The sequence below is a fragment of the Micromys minutus genome, assembly GCF_963924665.1.
Source record: "Micromys minutus genome assembly, chromosome: 2".
Taxonomy (NCBI): Eukaryota; Metazoa; Chordata; class Mammalia; order Rodentia; family Muridae; genus Micromys; species Micromys minutus.
In genome coordinates, this window is record NC_137971.1 from 57,753,977 (window position 1) to 57,770,613 (window position 16,637).

Sequence of the window (16,637 nt, forward strand, 5' to 3'; positions counted from 1 at the left end):
AGACCCCTCTTCAACCCCAGATCCCAGAGCCCCTCCAGCAGGCAGCCACCCTGCCTGATACAGCTCCCTGGTAGCTGGTCTTGCTTGGACAGTTCCATCTGCCTTTGTGAAAGTGAAGTGACTAACACAGGGCTTGCCTTATGTGACACAGGGCACACAGGCTTGCTCTGGGGAGTCCTACAGCCACAGGCTCTCAAAGGGGAAAAGGCCAAAACAGCCAACAAGCTCCTCAGGGCCAAATCCTCACCTGGCACCCTCCTCAAGTGGATCTTAATTGTCCCGTCACCTTCCTTGGTGCTGGCCTCACCGAGTGGCAGGCAGAGGGTGGAGCAGAGGCAGTGAGAGCCACAGAGGGTTCTTGTGGGCCTCGTGGAACATGCCTGTCTAAGGTTTACATAGTCAGCTGTGCAGGTTCTGCCCCAGGTGGAGGGACATAAGGGGTTGGGGATGCAATTGCCTTCCAGCAGCAGGCTCTAGAAAGTGTTCATGGAAGTCATAGGCAGGGAGCTGCAAGCCGGGACACAGTTGCATTCATCGACGTGGGTATAGGTGTGCTGGATGACCGTACCGTCGGGACACTGCATAGTCACAGCTACATCATGGACCTTGCTCTCCTGACAGCAGGTACACTCATGCTCCATGGTCTGGGTCTCCATGGAGTACCTGTGGACATGGGAGGGTGTTTCTCTTAGCAGTAGAATGATCCGTGCTGCTCTGTGAGCTCTTAACAGCTGCCTGACTGTCTACTATGGCTACTTTCTTAAACACAAAGCTTTACCTTCTCCTGGACTCTCTTTAAATCCTACTTCATCTTTCATAACCTTTTGGGATTCTGTTCCCTTTTCATTCTTCTGACTCTGCTCAGATGTTCCCTCTGGACAGCCCTGAAGTGAGCCTCTGACCATTTCTCCTTCCCTGTCTAAGGACTCTCAACCTTCCTGGGCACTCCCTCTTCACAGCTGACCACAGCCTGGGGCCATCTGGGGCTCACAGAGGGATCTGATGCTGCCTGACCCCCTAGATATATCAGATTCCTGACCATGAGTCCCCAGCCAAAACATTTTGTGCAGCTAAGCCAGGTTTGCCCCTGGCTTGGATTGGAGATGGACCATATGCTTTATGCAGAGAGCTGTGTGTGAACTCCTGACCCTGAGCAGGGGACAGTCTCAGTGAGACCCAAGGTGACAGGTAGCAACTAGTTGTGCTGTACTCTCAGGGGAGGTAAGGCGCCCAACTCACTTGGACCTTCCAGAGCAGGAACCCTCGCAGAAGGTGATGTTGACCTTTGTCTCACAGCCCTTGTGTCGCAAGACGGTTGCATTTACCTGCACTTGACAGGTACTTGAGTCTGCAATAGACAGGCCAGTGCAAGGACCCTAGACCCTTATTCAGAGCCCCTGGACCTGGTAAAGCTGCCCCTCCATGGTGTCAACATTAACTGTCAATGTGACAGAATCTAGAGTCACCTAAGAGAAAAGCTCAGAGATTTTGTTTTTTAGATTGAGTTAATTTATGAGAAAAGACCTACCCTGAGTGTGGGCAGGACCTCCATGGGCTGGGTTTCAGCCCTAATGAAGAGAAAGTGAGCTACCCATCAGTGGTCATCCCTCCCTGCTTCCCGGCTGCGGACACATGGCCATCTGCTTCTACTCTTGTGGCCATGTCTTCTCACCATGGTGGGACTGCATACTCCAACAAATCCTTCCTTCCTTAAAATGACTTTGTCCCATGCTTTGCCACAGCAGTAAGAGAAGTAACAGACACCCCTTTCAAGGGTGGCCCACTTTTCTCTTATCCTGGGACCCTGGTGGGTTCTGCCACCCAGCGGGAGAAACTTGTGTTGCTTTTGGTGGGAACTGAATAGAGCTGGAAGACTAGATGGACATCTTCAACTTACCCTCTTTTTCACAGGAGTAACAGCAACCTGTTTTTCTTAGGGTTCCCTACAGAACCAAAAACAGAGTAAGACTGGGGCAGAGTCAGGATATTGGGACAAGCGGTAGAAACCCAGACTCATTGTGGCAGACCCTTCCGGGGCACGATAAGGGTGGACCACCCAAAGGCAGGGCCTCCCGGGCACGTACTGTACAGTTGGATACATCAGGGCAAGATGTGGGGCTTGGGATCAGCACATGGACTCCATTCTCAGCCCTACAGTGGTATGTAGTGCAGTTGTCCACGGGACTGTTCACCCAGGTCTCGTTGGGCTGAAAAGCAAATCACACAATAGAGGTCCAGGTGGCAATCTACTGTGGATGAGGCCTACTCACGGGAAGGTCTCTCCCACCTTCTCCTATTACCTGTATTGCCTGGCCCTCTGGCGTGAAGCAGGCATTCTGTACACACTCCCCACAGCACTGTTCTGCCACCAGTGTGTACTTGAAACCCTGTGGGGACAGGAGAGGTGGTCAGGTCTTTCCTTCATCCCAGTCATCCTCTTGAGGACACAGTTGGGGCTCTGGGCCTCCTTAACGGGAACTTCAGAAAGGTCACAGGTCATGCCTTTGCTCTGTTCCCAGGTCTTGCAGTTTAACTCACCCTGCTTCTCTGTACTGCAGTGGTTCTCAACCTTCCTAATACTACAACCTATAGTACAGGTCCTCATGTTGTAGTGACCCAAAGCCATAAAATTACTCCATCGCTACTTCGTAATTATAATCTTGCTACTATTATAATTCATAATGTAAATATCTGATATACAGGATATGTGATACATGACCCTGGTGAAAAGGTCTTTTGACCCTCAGAGGGGTTGCGACCCACAGGTTGAGAACTACTTGTCTTCTGGTACCATAATTTCTAGTCAGCTCATCAGTCTGCAGGTCCTGTCCTTCAGTCCTTACCTTCCCCCTACTTTTCCCATTGGAAAAGAGTAAGACCTCAAAGTGATGGTGATCTGGAGGAGGACTCTCAATGATAGGCTGCCATGGATAACCCCTCAGAGCATTTTCTGGGCCACAGGCTCACCTGGGGACAAGCGGTGGTACAGAAGATCTTCCTACACTCTACTTTTGGTTCTTGATTGCCCATAGCGAGGCAGGTACATGTCTGGCAGGGACCCCCTGGGAAGGTTGCACCAACCTAGAGCAGAGTGACATAGAAGGCAAGGTGGATGTGGGTGAGCACATCAGGTCAGGATGTGTAGCTGAATCCCACAGGCCAGGTATTTTCTCCCCTAAGATAGGGTTGTTCTTCAGGTTGAACACAGGTACCCAGTGTACAAGGGATAGCAGTGAGCAGCGAGTCCCAAAAACTGAGCACTGACAGATGTGGTAGCTTGTCTCAAGCACACACACACACAGTCACACACACACACACACACACAATGGCCTTATGTCCTATGTCTTAAGGGCCCAGACCTGCTCTTCAAATCTGCCTTCATGGCAAGAATGTCATGACAAGACCAGAGACTGGGGGACATGGGCTTTCACCCATCTCAGCCTACCCCTGCTATCCACCCTTCCTGGGCTGAGCCCTTACCCCATAGATGGTGTCATTGTATGTACACAGCTTAGGTCCTGAAAGGAAAGGGGATTGAGTATGCATCTGGCAGCAGATCACAAACCCTAGCTCCTCCGCATCCCACCAGTCTCAGTGTCCCCTCCCCCATGCTTCTGTGCCATTCCTACTTACGACAGCTGGAGCTGGGGCAGCAGCTGCCATTCTCATGGGTCTGGACCAGCTCATACCCTGGCTCACACTTGGGCGGACTCGTAGGGCAGGTGCTTGAATTGCAGACTGTAGAGAGTTGGCTCTGTCAGGACACTGCCAATTTAGCCACCCCACCCCACCCCATCTTCCTTTCTGGAAATACTGGTCTCTAGTGTCATATTCCCCCCTTGGGACATAGTATGCTTCATGGTTTTTCTGGGTTTCAGCAAATTCCACCCCCCTCCACTCTTTGACCCCTTTGATCCTCATCAATTTTCTGCTTTGTTAAATCAGACCAGAGGTCACCAGCTTTATTTTTAAGTAAAAAGCTGAAGCATCTTCAGATCACTCCCCTAACCCCTCGAATGGCCCAGTGCAGCTAAGCTAGAGTGTGACTCTTCTATGTCCCCAGTAGATGCTCACCACACTGTGTCTCGGGGCAGCATGGATTATCAGTGCTGGGCCAGGTCACAGTCACAAAGCCAGCTTCTGTGCACTGTGGGGGTTTGTCCTGGCTCTCACACTTCACTGGCTCACACTGTACTGACACAGAGCTGGGGTCACACACACAGTCCTGACAGTTGCTGATCCAGTGTTCTCCGGGCTGAAACAGACCAAAGTAGGAACTCTGAAGGCTCTGAGGTCCTTAAGTCCCTGGCCTGTCTACCTGAACTCAACTCCAGGGCATAGTTTACCCTAAGCAGGTTAGCCCTCTCCTGCCCAGAGGCAACAGGGAGGAAGCTCAGGATCCCACATCAGCTTCCTGGGCCATGAAGACTTCACCTCTCTCTCTCCCTTCCTCCCTCCCTTCTTCCTGCTCTTCTTTAGCTCAAGCAGAGGCCAGAGAACAGCACCACTCACAAACTTGGGCAGCCCATCTGGTCCCACGCAGGCTGGGAAGAAATGAGTAAAAGTTGTTACTGAAGATGCTGCGGTTCAAGGCCAGGCAGAAAGGGGCCCTAAGCTGAGAGAACTGGGCTCTTAGCTCTGGCTACCTGTACCCGAGCCAAGACCTCTATCTTTTCCCAGGATGGAACAGAAGATCCTAGAGAATTCCAAGGTAGCAGTAAAATTAGATGTTGAGACTCTAGCTCTTATGTAGTGAAGGGAGGCAGGTTCTTGGACCAGCCCCAAGCAGCAGAGTTCAGAGTGGTGGCGGGCTCACAGGAGGCCTTTTGACATCTGCAGGAATTATGGGATCACCAGGATCTTCTCTCATACTAGTTTGGCAGAATAGGAGTCTGGCCTGGAGGTGAGGATGGAGCCTGTGGAGGGAAAGGGTGGGGCAGGGTTGTCTTATGGTAGATGAGTAGCACTTACGACACTCGGACACACAGATGTCCATGCGTGAGTTGAAGAGGAGCTGATCCTCCGGGCAGAAGCAGCCCTCTGCCAGCATCCCAGTTGAAGAGTCTGGGGTCCTAATGTGAGGAAGAGCAAAGTGTAAGATTAGAAATCAGGTAGCACTTCCAAGAGCCAATTGTGAACATCCCAGGGAGTACTAAGATGAGGGTACCCACATGTTCAGTTTAAACCCTTCAGACTTGCCTGGGAGACCAGCTGCTACCTCCACACTCCCCATTACTTAGATGACACTCACCTGGAGCTGCAGGATGCTGGATGCAGGGGTCCACAAGGCCTGTACTCCTTAGTAGGTGGACAGGAGAGGTCTGTGGGTACAGAGAGTGTCATTAAACACGTTCAGAAAAACCAAGGAAGTTGGAGCCCTAAGTTGGATGCTTCCAACTTACCACACAGCCCTCCAGTGGCATTGCGCCAGTCGGTGCACACACCCTGGGCTCGGCAGAGTGATGCGTAGGCCTCTAGGCTCTGACAGAGTGTGTCAGTAAAATTGGCATTGCAGTCACTGACACAGGCTCTGAAGAAGGTATCTGGAGGGATGAGCCTGTGGCACTCAGCAAAGACCCTATAACAGTGATTGGTCAATGCTGAGAGCTCAGCAGGGAGGCTGGCCAAGAGAACTACTGCCCAAACCCACCACCCCAAAGACCGACTCACTGGCTCAGCATCAGCTCACAGAGAGGTGCAGAGGGGCATGTGGTGGAGGTCAGTGTGCTGGACACTGGGGGCTGGGGAGTGGTGCTGGGGGAAGGGCTAGGCTGAGCTAAACAGTCACTGATACTGCTCCCGGGCACCAGCCAGTCTTTGGCCATGTCCTGGCAGTCAGAAGCTGTGGTGCCATCAGGCAGGCGACAGTCATCTGTCTGGCTGTTGGTGCAGGTACCTGGTGAGTAGGGCAGGGATTCCATCAGCTCCCGCTGGTTCCCGTAGAGCTGGTCCTTTCCCCACTTACAAAAGCAGAATGAGCCAGATCATGCCTACTCACCACATTGGCCCTCAGTATTGTTGCTGAAATATCTGTAGGGCAACCATATCTGGAAGATGTTTCCATCAAAGGTGATGCTGGCGCCAATGGAGGAAATGTTGACACTCATTGTGGTGGCCCCACTGAAGGACACGGTCACACCATTCTTACCGAAGCTTGAACTTATCCACATCTGGTCCCATATAATCTATGGATGTCCAGAGGGAAACACAAATCAGACGGCCAAGTAGGCTGCATGCTACGTTGGGAGGTTCCCCTCCCAAACACCAGGGATATTCCTATTTAGTCTAGAGCTATGAGTTATTTCTTTGCCTAGGCCAACTCCTACAGGTCATTTCTTCAGAGGGGAAATGTTCTTGGTCCCCAGAGCTCTTCATCTCTGCATGTGTCACCCCATATCTAGACCCCATGTTTGCAGTATGGTATGGTGGTCCTACCTATCACAAAACTCACCAGGCTTTCTTCCTTCCCACTTTTCGTGGTGGTGGTGGTGAGGATAATCTCCATGGAGTTGTAGTGCACACTGAGAGCACGGGGACAGAAGGTGACATTTGTGGTTGCCCCACAGTAGTAGCTGTGGGCAAGGATGCTCAGGTTGCCATGACGAGGGTGAATCTCTTTCATGAGCACCGAGGTACAGTTGTCCAGGAAAGTGTAGGAGGTACCATCGAATGTCAGGTAGTGAGAGTACCCCCATCCACTGCAGAAGCCTATGGGAAACTACAGTTGGAGACTCAATCCCCAATCCTGTTACCCCTCCCTGTACCACCTCAGTAACTTTAGGGGAACAGTGCTATACCTATAAAATAGGTGTCTTTAAAACTATATTTACTATGAATATAATGTTGGTCTTAAAATGGGACCATTCCAACTTACCTAGGTGTCCCTTGAACCTAATGACAGTGTACTTATAAATGACAGGAGAGATAGGCATGGAGCAGAAGGCCATAAGAAGATGGAGGCAGAATGAAGCAATGAAGCCACAAGCTAAAGACTGTAGCCCTTAACTTGGAAAGGCAGGAAGGATCCTTCCCAGCCTCCATAGAGTGTAGACTTGCCTAGTTTTATCTGACTCTAGCTTGGGGATGGGAGACCCTAAGAGTTTGCAGTTCTCAGTCCCAAGTTTGAGTCATTTATCATTCAGTAATGGAAGTTGTCATCAATACCACAGGAAAGGACTCACACTGTGGCTTTTCCACCCTGCCTCTCTGGTTACAGACCCTGTCTGTGCCACATCCATGTTCTTAGCCTCCTTGTACCCAGTGCCTGCAGGCCCGCACAGCATTTCCATGTGCTGTCTGAGACTGACAGACACTGAGGTCAAATGCCTCAATCCTGTCCCATCTTGATTGAGTTGTCCCAATGCCTGCCCTCTGCTCACATTCACACTCATAATGGAAGTGGCAAGGCTCCTGGTCCCACACTTTGATGGGCAAGTGCTTGTTGACACAGGTGACATTGTCCACAGGCTCCGGCTCTAGGAGAATGATTTGGTTGTTGCCCTGACACCTGGCCACTGTACAATTCTCCAGGGTCCAAGACTCATTCACCTGAGGGACAAGATACACAGGGTGTTCACCTAGAGCTCATACAAAAACTCAAGCCCTCTCCTGTCTGCAGCCCTAGGTTCCTTTAGCTCTGAATGTCAGAAGGCAACCAGTGTCTGCTGATCAAGACCTCAGAGTCCATGCACCCTTCTCAAAAGGAGCTACTGGAAGACAGGTCACTGAGACAGGCCACAGGGCTAGGGTGCTGCTGAGCATTAGCCATGGCTCAACCCGAAAACAGTTGTCCCTGGTAACCCAAACCCATACCACACCACACCAGAGGGAGGTGGAGGGATAAGGGAGACTCACCTGCCGGGGAGGGATGGCATTATCACAGCCCGGGAGTAGGGAAGATGACTGTGCAGGTGTAGAGGGCACTGGAGGTGAAGAGGAGGGGCAGGCACCCTGGAAGCGGTCAACATCACAGTACTGGTTGCAGATGGCATAGAACTGGCAGCCAGCTCCATCCGTTTTATTGTAGATGATATCCCCTGTGAGGGAAAGGGCACAAGAAAGAATAGCAACACCCAACTGAAGAGGCAAGGGGAGACATAGGGCATGAAGGGTAGCCTGAGAGAGAGGGAATCTTGTTCAAAGGGCATGGGCTGAACTTGGCATACACAAGAGGGCTCATAGCTCCGAAAACTGACAAGGCACATGGGGTAGGGAGAACATGGGCTTTTCTACTCACCAGGTAAAAACAGCTGTCCAAATGCCCGACAGAAACAAGGTGATGGGGAAAATGCTTGGCTGGAAAAGACAGTAGGCCTGGGGGTACTGAAGACTGAGGAAGAAGCAGTAGACACACCGAAGGTCACCTGGCTGCTGGTGGAAACTTCGGGAGTATGAGGGGTCCCTGAGGTTGAGGAGGGGGTTACAGTGGGGCCAATGGCTATAGGTGAAGTCTGGGTGGTCAACGTTGCAGAGGTGTGACTTGTTGCCAGGGAAGAGGAATAGGGCACGCTGGAACTAGAGGACCCAGGTATAGAAGTTGTGGTATTCAAAGTGGAGGGAGTGTGAGTAGAGGACAGGAGAGAGGAAGAGGGAACAGTGGATGTGGTGGCCAGAGATGGCGTGCTACAGTGACTATAGTTGTCACAGCAGAGGAGACGCACGTGGTAATTGTCACAATATTGCAAAGGTCCCGATTGGTTGATATTTTTGCATATCAGCCCGAATCGTACATCACACTGGACTACCTGCTCTAGAGTTTCCAGGGGCCTGTCTGGTTCCTTCTCTGAACGGCACTGGATGTCCTTGGGATGATCACAGAAGATAAAGCCAACCTCACGAAACACTGCATAAACCTCAAAGTCCCCACCTCTGGGGCCAGGGTTAGGGAAGTCTGCATCAAACCACTCTGTCCATTTGCAGCGAGGTGCACAGCCTGAGTCAAGATATGTAGACCACGTGGATGCCTGGGTGCTTGGCACTGAAGAGCTGGAGGGATGGTTAGTCCGAAAGGTGGACTCAGTGTTCGAGGACACTGAGGTTGTGAAAGGGACCAAGGGAGTATGCGTAGACCACAGGGGGGTTGGCTTGATGGTGCTGTAAGTAGTATGAGGACAGTGACTGTAGTCATCACAGCAAAGCACACGAATATTGTAGTTGAAGCACATTTTGAAATCATCTGTCTGGTCCTCATTTTTGCAGACCAGCCCCATCTCCAGATTGCAACTTACTACTTGGCCAACCTTATCAATGCTCACTGCAGGGTAGTTCTCTGCCCTACACTCAATTTTCTCTGGTGCTTGGCATATCTTCTTACCAGAGGCCCTGATGTTTTCATAGGTCTCCAAGTCCCCTTTTCCAACCCCCGAGGTTGGTGAGTCCACATCGAACCATTCAGTCCACTTACACTTGGGCTGGCATAGTGTTGTGCCCTGGGGGGTCGTGGCATTAGTCACAGTTACTGGTAGGGTATATGTCATTGGTATACTGGTGGACAGCTCTTTGTTGCCTGTAGTCAACTCTAGGCTGGTGGACAGAGATTTTGATGAGACAGTATCAGATGTACCTGTAAGTATACTTGTCCAGATTCCAGTTGACAAGGTTTGTTGTGTTGTCAAGCCAGGCGTTGACTGGAATGTCTGAGGCAAGATCTTTGGTGTTGTATGGATTGAGGAGACTGTTCCTGGGCTAGTGGTTTCCTTGATGCTTGAAACATGTGAGGGACTTGTGCCATAGGATGAAACAAGCGTGGCTGCCTGGTTGGAGCCTGTTAGACCTTTTGAGATGCTTGTTGCTACTGTAGTGGAGGCTGAGTAAGTACTGGCCACAGTCAGACTAGTGCTGGGAAGATGCTTAGAACTCAGGGTCTGAGTGGCAGTAGTTGCTGATCTAGTCACTGGGCCTGACCCTGCAGTGGTGGTACTTCCCATTGTTGGGGCCGACCCCGCAGTGGTGGCAGGTCCCTGGCAGTGGCTAACACTACAACAGAGCACCTTGATCATGTAGTTGTAGCACATTGGGAAAGTGCCTTCCTGGTCCCTGTTGTAGCACACCAGACCAAAGTTGACATCACACTTCACTTTCTGTTTCAACTTGTCCAAGCTCACTTCGGGGAAGTTCTGGGCCATACACCTGATGTCCTGAGGCTTCTCACAGATATTTTGTCCACTGGCCCTGATATTCTCATATGTTTCTATATCTCCTCCAGTACTGCTAGAGGTAGGGTAGTCTACATCAATCCACCCTGTCCACTGGCATTGTGGTTGGCAGGTGGTGGAGGAGGTCTCAGGGCTGCTGACTGTCTGTGTCTCTGTGCTGAGTCTTAAAGGGGACCCAGTCTGTGTGCCAGGTCCTGCTGTGGAACTGACTGAGGACAGTCCAGGGAACTCTGAGGTGGTCTTGGCATATGGCTTTGAGGACAGGGTCTCGGTAACTGTTCTTGTCATAGAGGCAGGTGTGGCTGGGTTTGTGGTAGTGGTTCCATGAGGAGTATTGGAGGGTCCAGGAGTGGTCAGGGAGGTGATGGTGAAAGGAGTGGTGGTTGCTGATGACACGCTTGTAGTCAGGGTCTCAGGGTTGGGCATCTCTGAAGGGTAGATGGTGGTCGAGCCCGAGGGAGACCAGGCCTCAAATGTACTAGTGTCAGGATAAGGCTTAGAGGACAAGGTGGAGGTGGTAGTTCCTGTTGTTGGGGCCGACCCCGCAGTGGTGGCAGGTCCCTGGCAGTGGCTAACACTACAACAGAGCACCTTGATCATGTAGTTGTAGCACATTGGGAAAGTGCCTTCCTGGTCCCTGTTGTAGCACACCAGACCAAAGTTGACATCACACTTCACTTTCTGTTTCAACTTGTCCAAGCTCACTTCGGGGAAGTTCTGGGCCATACACCTGATGTCCTGAGGCTGCTCACAGATATTTTGTCCACTGGCCCTGATATTCTCATATGTTTCTATATCTCCTCCAGTACTGCTAGAGGTAGGGTAGTCTACATCAATCCACCCTGTCCACTGGCATTGTGGTTGGCAGGTGGTGGAAGAGGTCTCAGGGCTGCTGACTGTCTGTGTCTCTGTGCTGAGTCTTGAAAGGTACCCAGTCTGTGTGCCAGGTCCTGCTGTAGAACTGACTGAGGACAGTCCAGGGAGCTCTGAGGTGGTCTTGGCATATGGCTTTGAGGACAGGGTCTCAGTAACTGCTCTTGTCATAGAGGCAGGTGTGGCTGGGTTTGTGGTAGTGGTTCCATGAGGAGTATTGGAGGGTCCAGGAGTGGTCAGGGAGGTAGAGAAGTGTGACTTGCCGACCAGACCCTCACTTGTTGCTGTGGCTGAAGATGTTGTGGTGATATGGGGCCTACTAGACAAAATAAAGTTGCTTTTGGAAATGTCATTGGTGATCAGTGTTTGAGGGTTCTTTGTTGTCATTGTGGTAGAAATGGGTTGGATGGATCTGGTGGCCACGGTTGAGGTACTAGAAGGGAGGCCATTCCACAATGTGGTGTTTGTTCTAGTAGTTGTGGTCAGCTTAGCGGTACTTGGAACACTGGAGGAGGTTGTCCATGAACTTGTGCTTGATTTACCTGGGTGTGGTTCTTTTGAGGTTTGGAGAAGGCTGGTGGGAGAGGTTGAAAGGGTAGAGAGACTAGAGACAGAGAAACTTCCAGCAGTCCTAGTTGTACTGATGGAAACAGTCTTCTCTGTCAGAAGGGCAGAGGATCTACTTTGAGTTGTGAGTGAAGTTGAGAATTTTGGCTCCTCTGATGGCCACTTGCTGGTGGACAGGGAGACTGTGCTGGAAAATCCAGATGTTGAGGTGGAGGTGGTAGACAGTGATCCAGGTGTGCTGATACAGCTGATATCTTCCTCACAGCAGAGAACACGAATGTGGTAGTTGAAACAAGTTTCATTGTCGGCTTGCTTGCTGTTTCTACAGATGAGTCCAAAATCCACACTGCAAACCACCTCCTGGCCTAGCTGCTGGAAGGACATGTTCGGGAAGAGGACAGCTTCACACTCAATGTCCACAGGTTTCTTGCATATCTCAATACCTGTCTTGTTTTGAATATGATAGTAGGTCTCAATGTCTCCTCCAAACTGGCCAGGCTGGGGTTTGTCACTGTCCAGCCAATCTGTCCAGCTGCATTGAGATTTACAGCCTTTGGAAGTGGTTCCTGTGGTTGTAAGAGCTGAGGAGAGACCAGTGGTTAGCAAGGATAAGGTTTGAGTCATCCTGGGTGTGGGTGTGGCTGTAGAAGAAGCTGTGGTAAGGATTGTGGTTTTTCCAGGGGAAGAAATTGACTCTGTGGTGCTGGTGCTGGTAGGCATGCTGGACACCGGCCAGGAAGTGTGTATGGATGTCCTGGAACTGGAGGTAGTGGTAGTTCCTGTTGTTGGGGCCGACCCCGCAGTGGTGGCAGGTCCCTGGCAGTGGCTAACACTACAACAGAGCACCTTGATCATGTAGTTGAAGCACATTGGGAAAGTGTCTTCCTGGTCCCTGTTGTAGCACACCAGACCAAAGTTGACATCACACTTCACTTTCTGTTGCAACTTGTCCAAGCTCAATTCGGGGTAGTTCTGGGCCACACACCTGATGTCCTGAGGCTTCTCACAGATATTTTGTCCACTGGCCCTGATATTCTCATATGTTTCTATATCTCCTCCAGTACTGCTAGAGGTAGGGTAGTCTACATCAATCCACCCTGTCCACTGGCATTGTGGTTGGCAGGTGGTGGAGGAGGTCTCAGGGCTGCTGACTGTCTGTGTCTCTGTGCTGAGTCTTAAAGGGGACCCAGTCTGTGTGCCAGGTCCTGCTGTGGAACTGACTGAGGACAGTCCAGGGAGCTCTGAGGTGGTCTTGGTATGGGGCCTTGAGGACAGGGTCTCAGTAACTGTTCTTGTCACAGAGGCAGGTGTGGCTGGGTTTGTGGTAATGGTTCCATGAGGAGTATTGGAGGGTCCAGGAGTGGTCAGGGAGGTGATGGTGAAAGGAGTGGTGGTTGCTGATGACACGCTTGTAGTCAGGGTCTCAGGGTTGGGCATCTCTGAAGGGTAGATGGTGGTCGAGCCCGAGGGAGACCAGGCCTCAAATGTACTAGTGTCAGGATAAGGCTTAGAGGACAAGGTGGAGGTGGTAGTTCCTGTTGTTGGGGCCGACCCCGCAGTGGTGGCAGGTCCCTGGCAGTGGCTAACACTACAACAGAGCACCTTGATCATGTAGTTGAAGCACATTGGGAAAGTGTCTTCCTGGTCCTTGTTGTAGCACACCAGACCAAAGTTGACATCACACTTCACTTTCTGTTGCAACTTGTCCAAGCTCAATTCGGGGTAGTTCTGTGCCACACACCTGATGTCCTGAGGCTTCTCACAGATATTTTGTCCACTGGCCCTGATATTCTCATATGTTTCTATATCTCCTCCAGTACTGCTAGAGGTAGGGTAGTCTACATCAATCCACCCTGTCCACTGGCATTGTGGTTGGCAGGTGGTGGAAGAGGTCTCAGTGCTGCTGACTGTCCTTGTCTCTGTGCTTGGTTTTGAAGTGGACCTTGTCTGTGAAGTTGACCTTGTCTGTGAAGTTGATTCTACTGTTGTCTTGGAGCTGAGCGTTGTTGTGTTGTCATTGGTTTGTCTCACTGTTGTAGTCCATGTAGCGTTGGTTTGTGAGACTGAATTTCTAGAGAACATAGGAGGTGAAGTAGGTCTGCTTTTTGAGGTAAAGGGTGTTGTTTCCCTTGAGCTGTGGGTTTTGTCCAGTGATGTCTCTTTGTATTCTGTGGTCCAAGAGTGTGATTCCAAGGATGCTGTATGAGTGGTAAGTGTATTCAGGGAGGGCTTTGTTCTGATGTCAGGTTGGTAGCGTGTGGTACTTACACCCGTGGTCAGAGAGGAGCCACAGGGCACATAATCACAACATAGAACCCTCATCTCATAATTGTGGCACAGTGGGGGGCTCTGTTCACTGTTGGAGCATCTCAGCCCCGAGGATGTGTCACAGTTTACCTTCTGTCCCAGCTTCTCTAAGTCCATGCTGGGAAACTTCACTGCACGGCATTCAATGGCAACAGGGGCTTGACACAGCTGGTGCCCTTTTGTTCTCAGGTTTTCAAATGTTTCAAAGTCCCCACCTGACATGCCAGCCTCTGGATGACTCTCATCATACCAAATGGACCAGTGGCAGACCTCATGGACACACACAGTAGATGCAGTAGGAGCCGAGCCTGTGCAAAAGTGATAAAAGTCCCTGCTCAAGTTCTCTGACCTCAGAGTGCAGAAACAGAGGGCCCTACCCCTTTACAAAAGTTAGGACCATTCCTGACCTGAATTCAGGACCTGCCAGCTAGTATGGAGAGAGCTCACCGAGCAAAGACCAATGGAACCTAGGGACTTTTTTGGTCTCTTGTGGCAGCTCTACTAGTTGTGTTGAAAAGTCTTAGGGACCAGAAAGAACGAGGTGAGGTCATGGATACCAGGCAGAGCTGCAGCTGGAGTTTGAAAACTTCCCTTATCCCAGATGTGGTCAGGCCTCTCCCTGGATTAACAGAATAGTTTAGAGTCCAGGGGCTCCCAGAAAACCTGGTGTTGACTTACCATTTGTGGCAAGGGATGCCAGGGTGGTGGTGAATGTGAATGGTGTAGTAGTTGGGACTTCAGGACATTTTTCAGTTGTGCGTGTTATCGTTCCATTGTCTTTGCAGATAGCTACTAAGCAGGCACCTAGACCATCCGTGGTGTTGTAGACAACATCATTGTAGTTGTAGGTCCGGCCCTCATAGGTGCACGTGCAGGCTGGGTATTATATACGATGGTTTAGCTTACTCACGCTCCAGCCTTCCTTCAACCCCAAACCCACAGCCTTTCCTTACCTGTCAGGTTGTAAACACACTGGAGGCCATCAGGGGTGCAGAGACTGGAGGGAAGACAGGGGCTCTAATGGTCTGTGGGCAACCCCTAACTAACACATACTTTCGCCCTCCCTGACCTCTCCCAATAGCCTTGGGTCTCTCCCCTCTTTCTTCCCTGGGTTTTTTCTCACCAGCTCTGGCAGTTCTCAGCTGTAGGGACCTGTGTGCCAATGTCATGGTATTTTCCATCATCGTCATAGCAGCCACACTGGGCCACACACTTCATCTGGTCCTCACTGAAGAAGGGCTGGCTGGGTGGACACTGCGGGTAGCAGCCTAGAGCATTCAGGGGTTTATCATTTGACTTTCTATCCTCCAAAGCATATATTCATTTGCCCAGCCTTCAATAGTGGCAGAGAACCCTTAGTACATTGGGTCTTCCCTAAAGGTACCATGCATGGGTTATGGGCCAGAAAGTTCCACCCTCACCTTCTAGGCCTGGCAGGTCAACAAGGCAGTGTCCAGCTGGGTTCCGGCATGTCTTCAGACAGGGGGCTCCACAGGGCTGATAATGCCACTCACATTCTCCATGAGGGTTGTAGTAGTCACAGAAAAGAGCTGAGCAAGGAGGGCAGAGCTGAGCTGTGCTAGGCCTCATGCTGGGCTGTACCCAGATACACAGGCCTTGAGCTAGGCAGATAGCTTCCTTTGGTTCATTCCCTACCCAGATCCCAGAGGCCCCAGCCTGAACTATCACCTGTCAGGTATCAACGAGCCACACATGTATGTGTGTGTATGTATATATATAGACACATGTACAAACACACGTGTAAATGTACACACACACACACACACACACACACACACACACACGCACTCACATCTCAGATGGCCAGAATCTAAGCCATAAGGGAGGTATAGAGGCTGACACCCACTTCACCCCCAGTCCCACCCTTCAATACCATAAACAGAGCCCCACTCACGGCAGATGTCTGGTGTCCTCCAGGACAAGCACACACCCACATCACGGCAGGCCTGGGCATAGGCGGCCACAGCAGTGCAGAAACACTCGCAGTCACCCCCTGAGTCACAGGCACACACATCATGCACACAAGCTTCATAGTATTTTGTAGAGTCAACCTGAAATAGAGGGGCCAAAGTGCCACTCAGGGAGGACAACAATGTCCACCCAGATCACAAGACAGCCGAATGAGAGGAAGAGTATAGAGTTAGCCATAGTTCAAACCCACACTTATGGAAATCCTGATCTGGTACTGTGGTTGCTATCAGACTGTTCCAAATGGGAAAGGTCCAACAACACCTTTCTGACTTACTGGTATAGTTATGTACTCGCACACCTGCATACCCAAAACCTGCCATTGTGTGCCCACATGCCTGTGCTCCTGCAGCTGCTCACCTGACAGCTTGTACACCGACCTGAATACCTGAATGAGTATACCTTTTTGTCTAGGTATACCTGTCTGTATATGTATACATATGGTAAACCTATCTGTTTGGCTGCTTGTCACCTGCTTATATGTCTACCTGAACACCTACATGCCCACCTGCCTGTACAACGCCTGCACACCTGTAAAGCTGTATAGCTTTCCACACATGCACATGCCTGGATGTATGCCAGTGCACCTGCCCACCTGTGAACTTGCACACCTGTCCACGTGTTAGCTACCCTCCTAACCACTTGTACATCTGCCTGTCTGTTGACCCGTGCATGTTCCCTCCTGCCCACACATGCACCCATCCATCTGTTTGCACAGATGTTCGCCTGTACACTGCTGTGTTCCTG

At 50.9% G+C, this 16,637-nt stretch overlaps 1 protein-coding gene across 1 annotated transcript in view; it reads right to left on the reverse strand.

Moving 5' to 3' along the window:
- Positions 1-473: 473 nt before the first annotated feature.
- The window catches only part of MUC5B (mucin 5B, oligomeric mucus/gel-forming), a gene marked incomplete at both ends in the record, with an annotated part of 32,289 nt that continues 16,125 nt past the window's right edge, over positions 474-16,637 (reverse strand). The window contains 24 exon segments of the mRNA XM_080912970.1: positions 474-663; positions 1,240-1,348; positions 1,898-1,943; positions 2,085-2,207; positions 2,301-2,387; positions 2,968-3,081; positions 3,481-3,518; positions 3,634-3,738; positions 4,075-4,255; positions 4,513-4,544; positions 4,972-5,072; positions 5,252-5,321; positions 5,403-5,578; positions 5,671-5,896; positions 5,999-6,185; positions 6,452-6,708; positions 7,380-7,548; positions 7,855-8,036; positions 8,237-14,209; positions 14,580-14,777; positions 14,855-14,898; positions 15,025-15,169; positions 15,323-15,451; positions 15,817-15,973. Of these exon segments, the coding sequence (XP_080769096.1) occupies positions 474-663; positions 1,240-1,348; positions 1,898-1,943; positions 2,085-2,207; positions 2,301-2,387; positions 2,968-3,081; positions 3,481-3,518; positions 3,634-3,738; positions 4,075-4,255; positions 4,513-4,544; positions 4,972-5,072; positions 5,252-5,321; positions 5,403-5,578; positions 5,671-5,896; positions 5,999-6,185; positions 6,452-6,708; positions 7,380-7,548; positions 7,855-8,036; positions 8,237-14,209; positions 14,580-14,777; positions 14,855-14,898; positions 15,025-15,169; positions 15,323-15,451; positions 15,817-15,973 (9,039 nt within the window).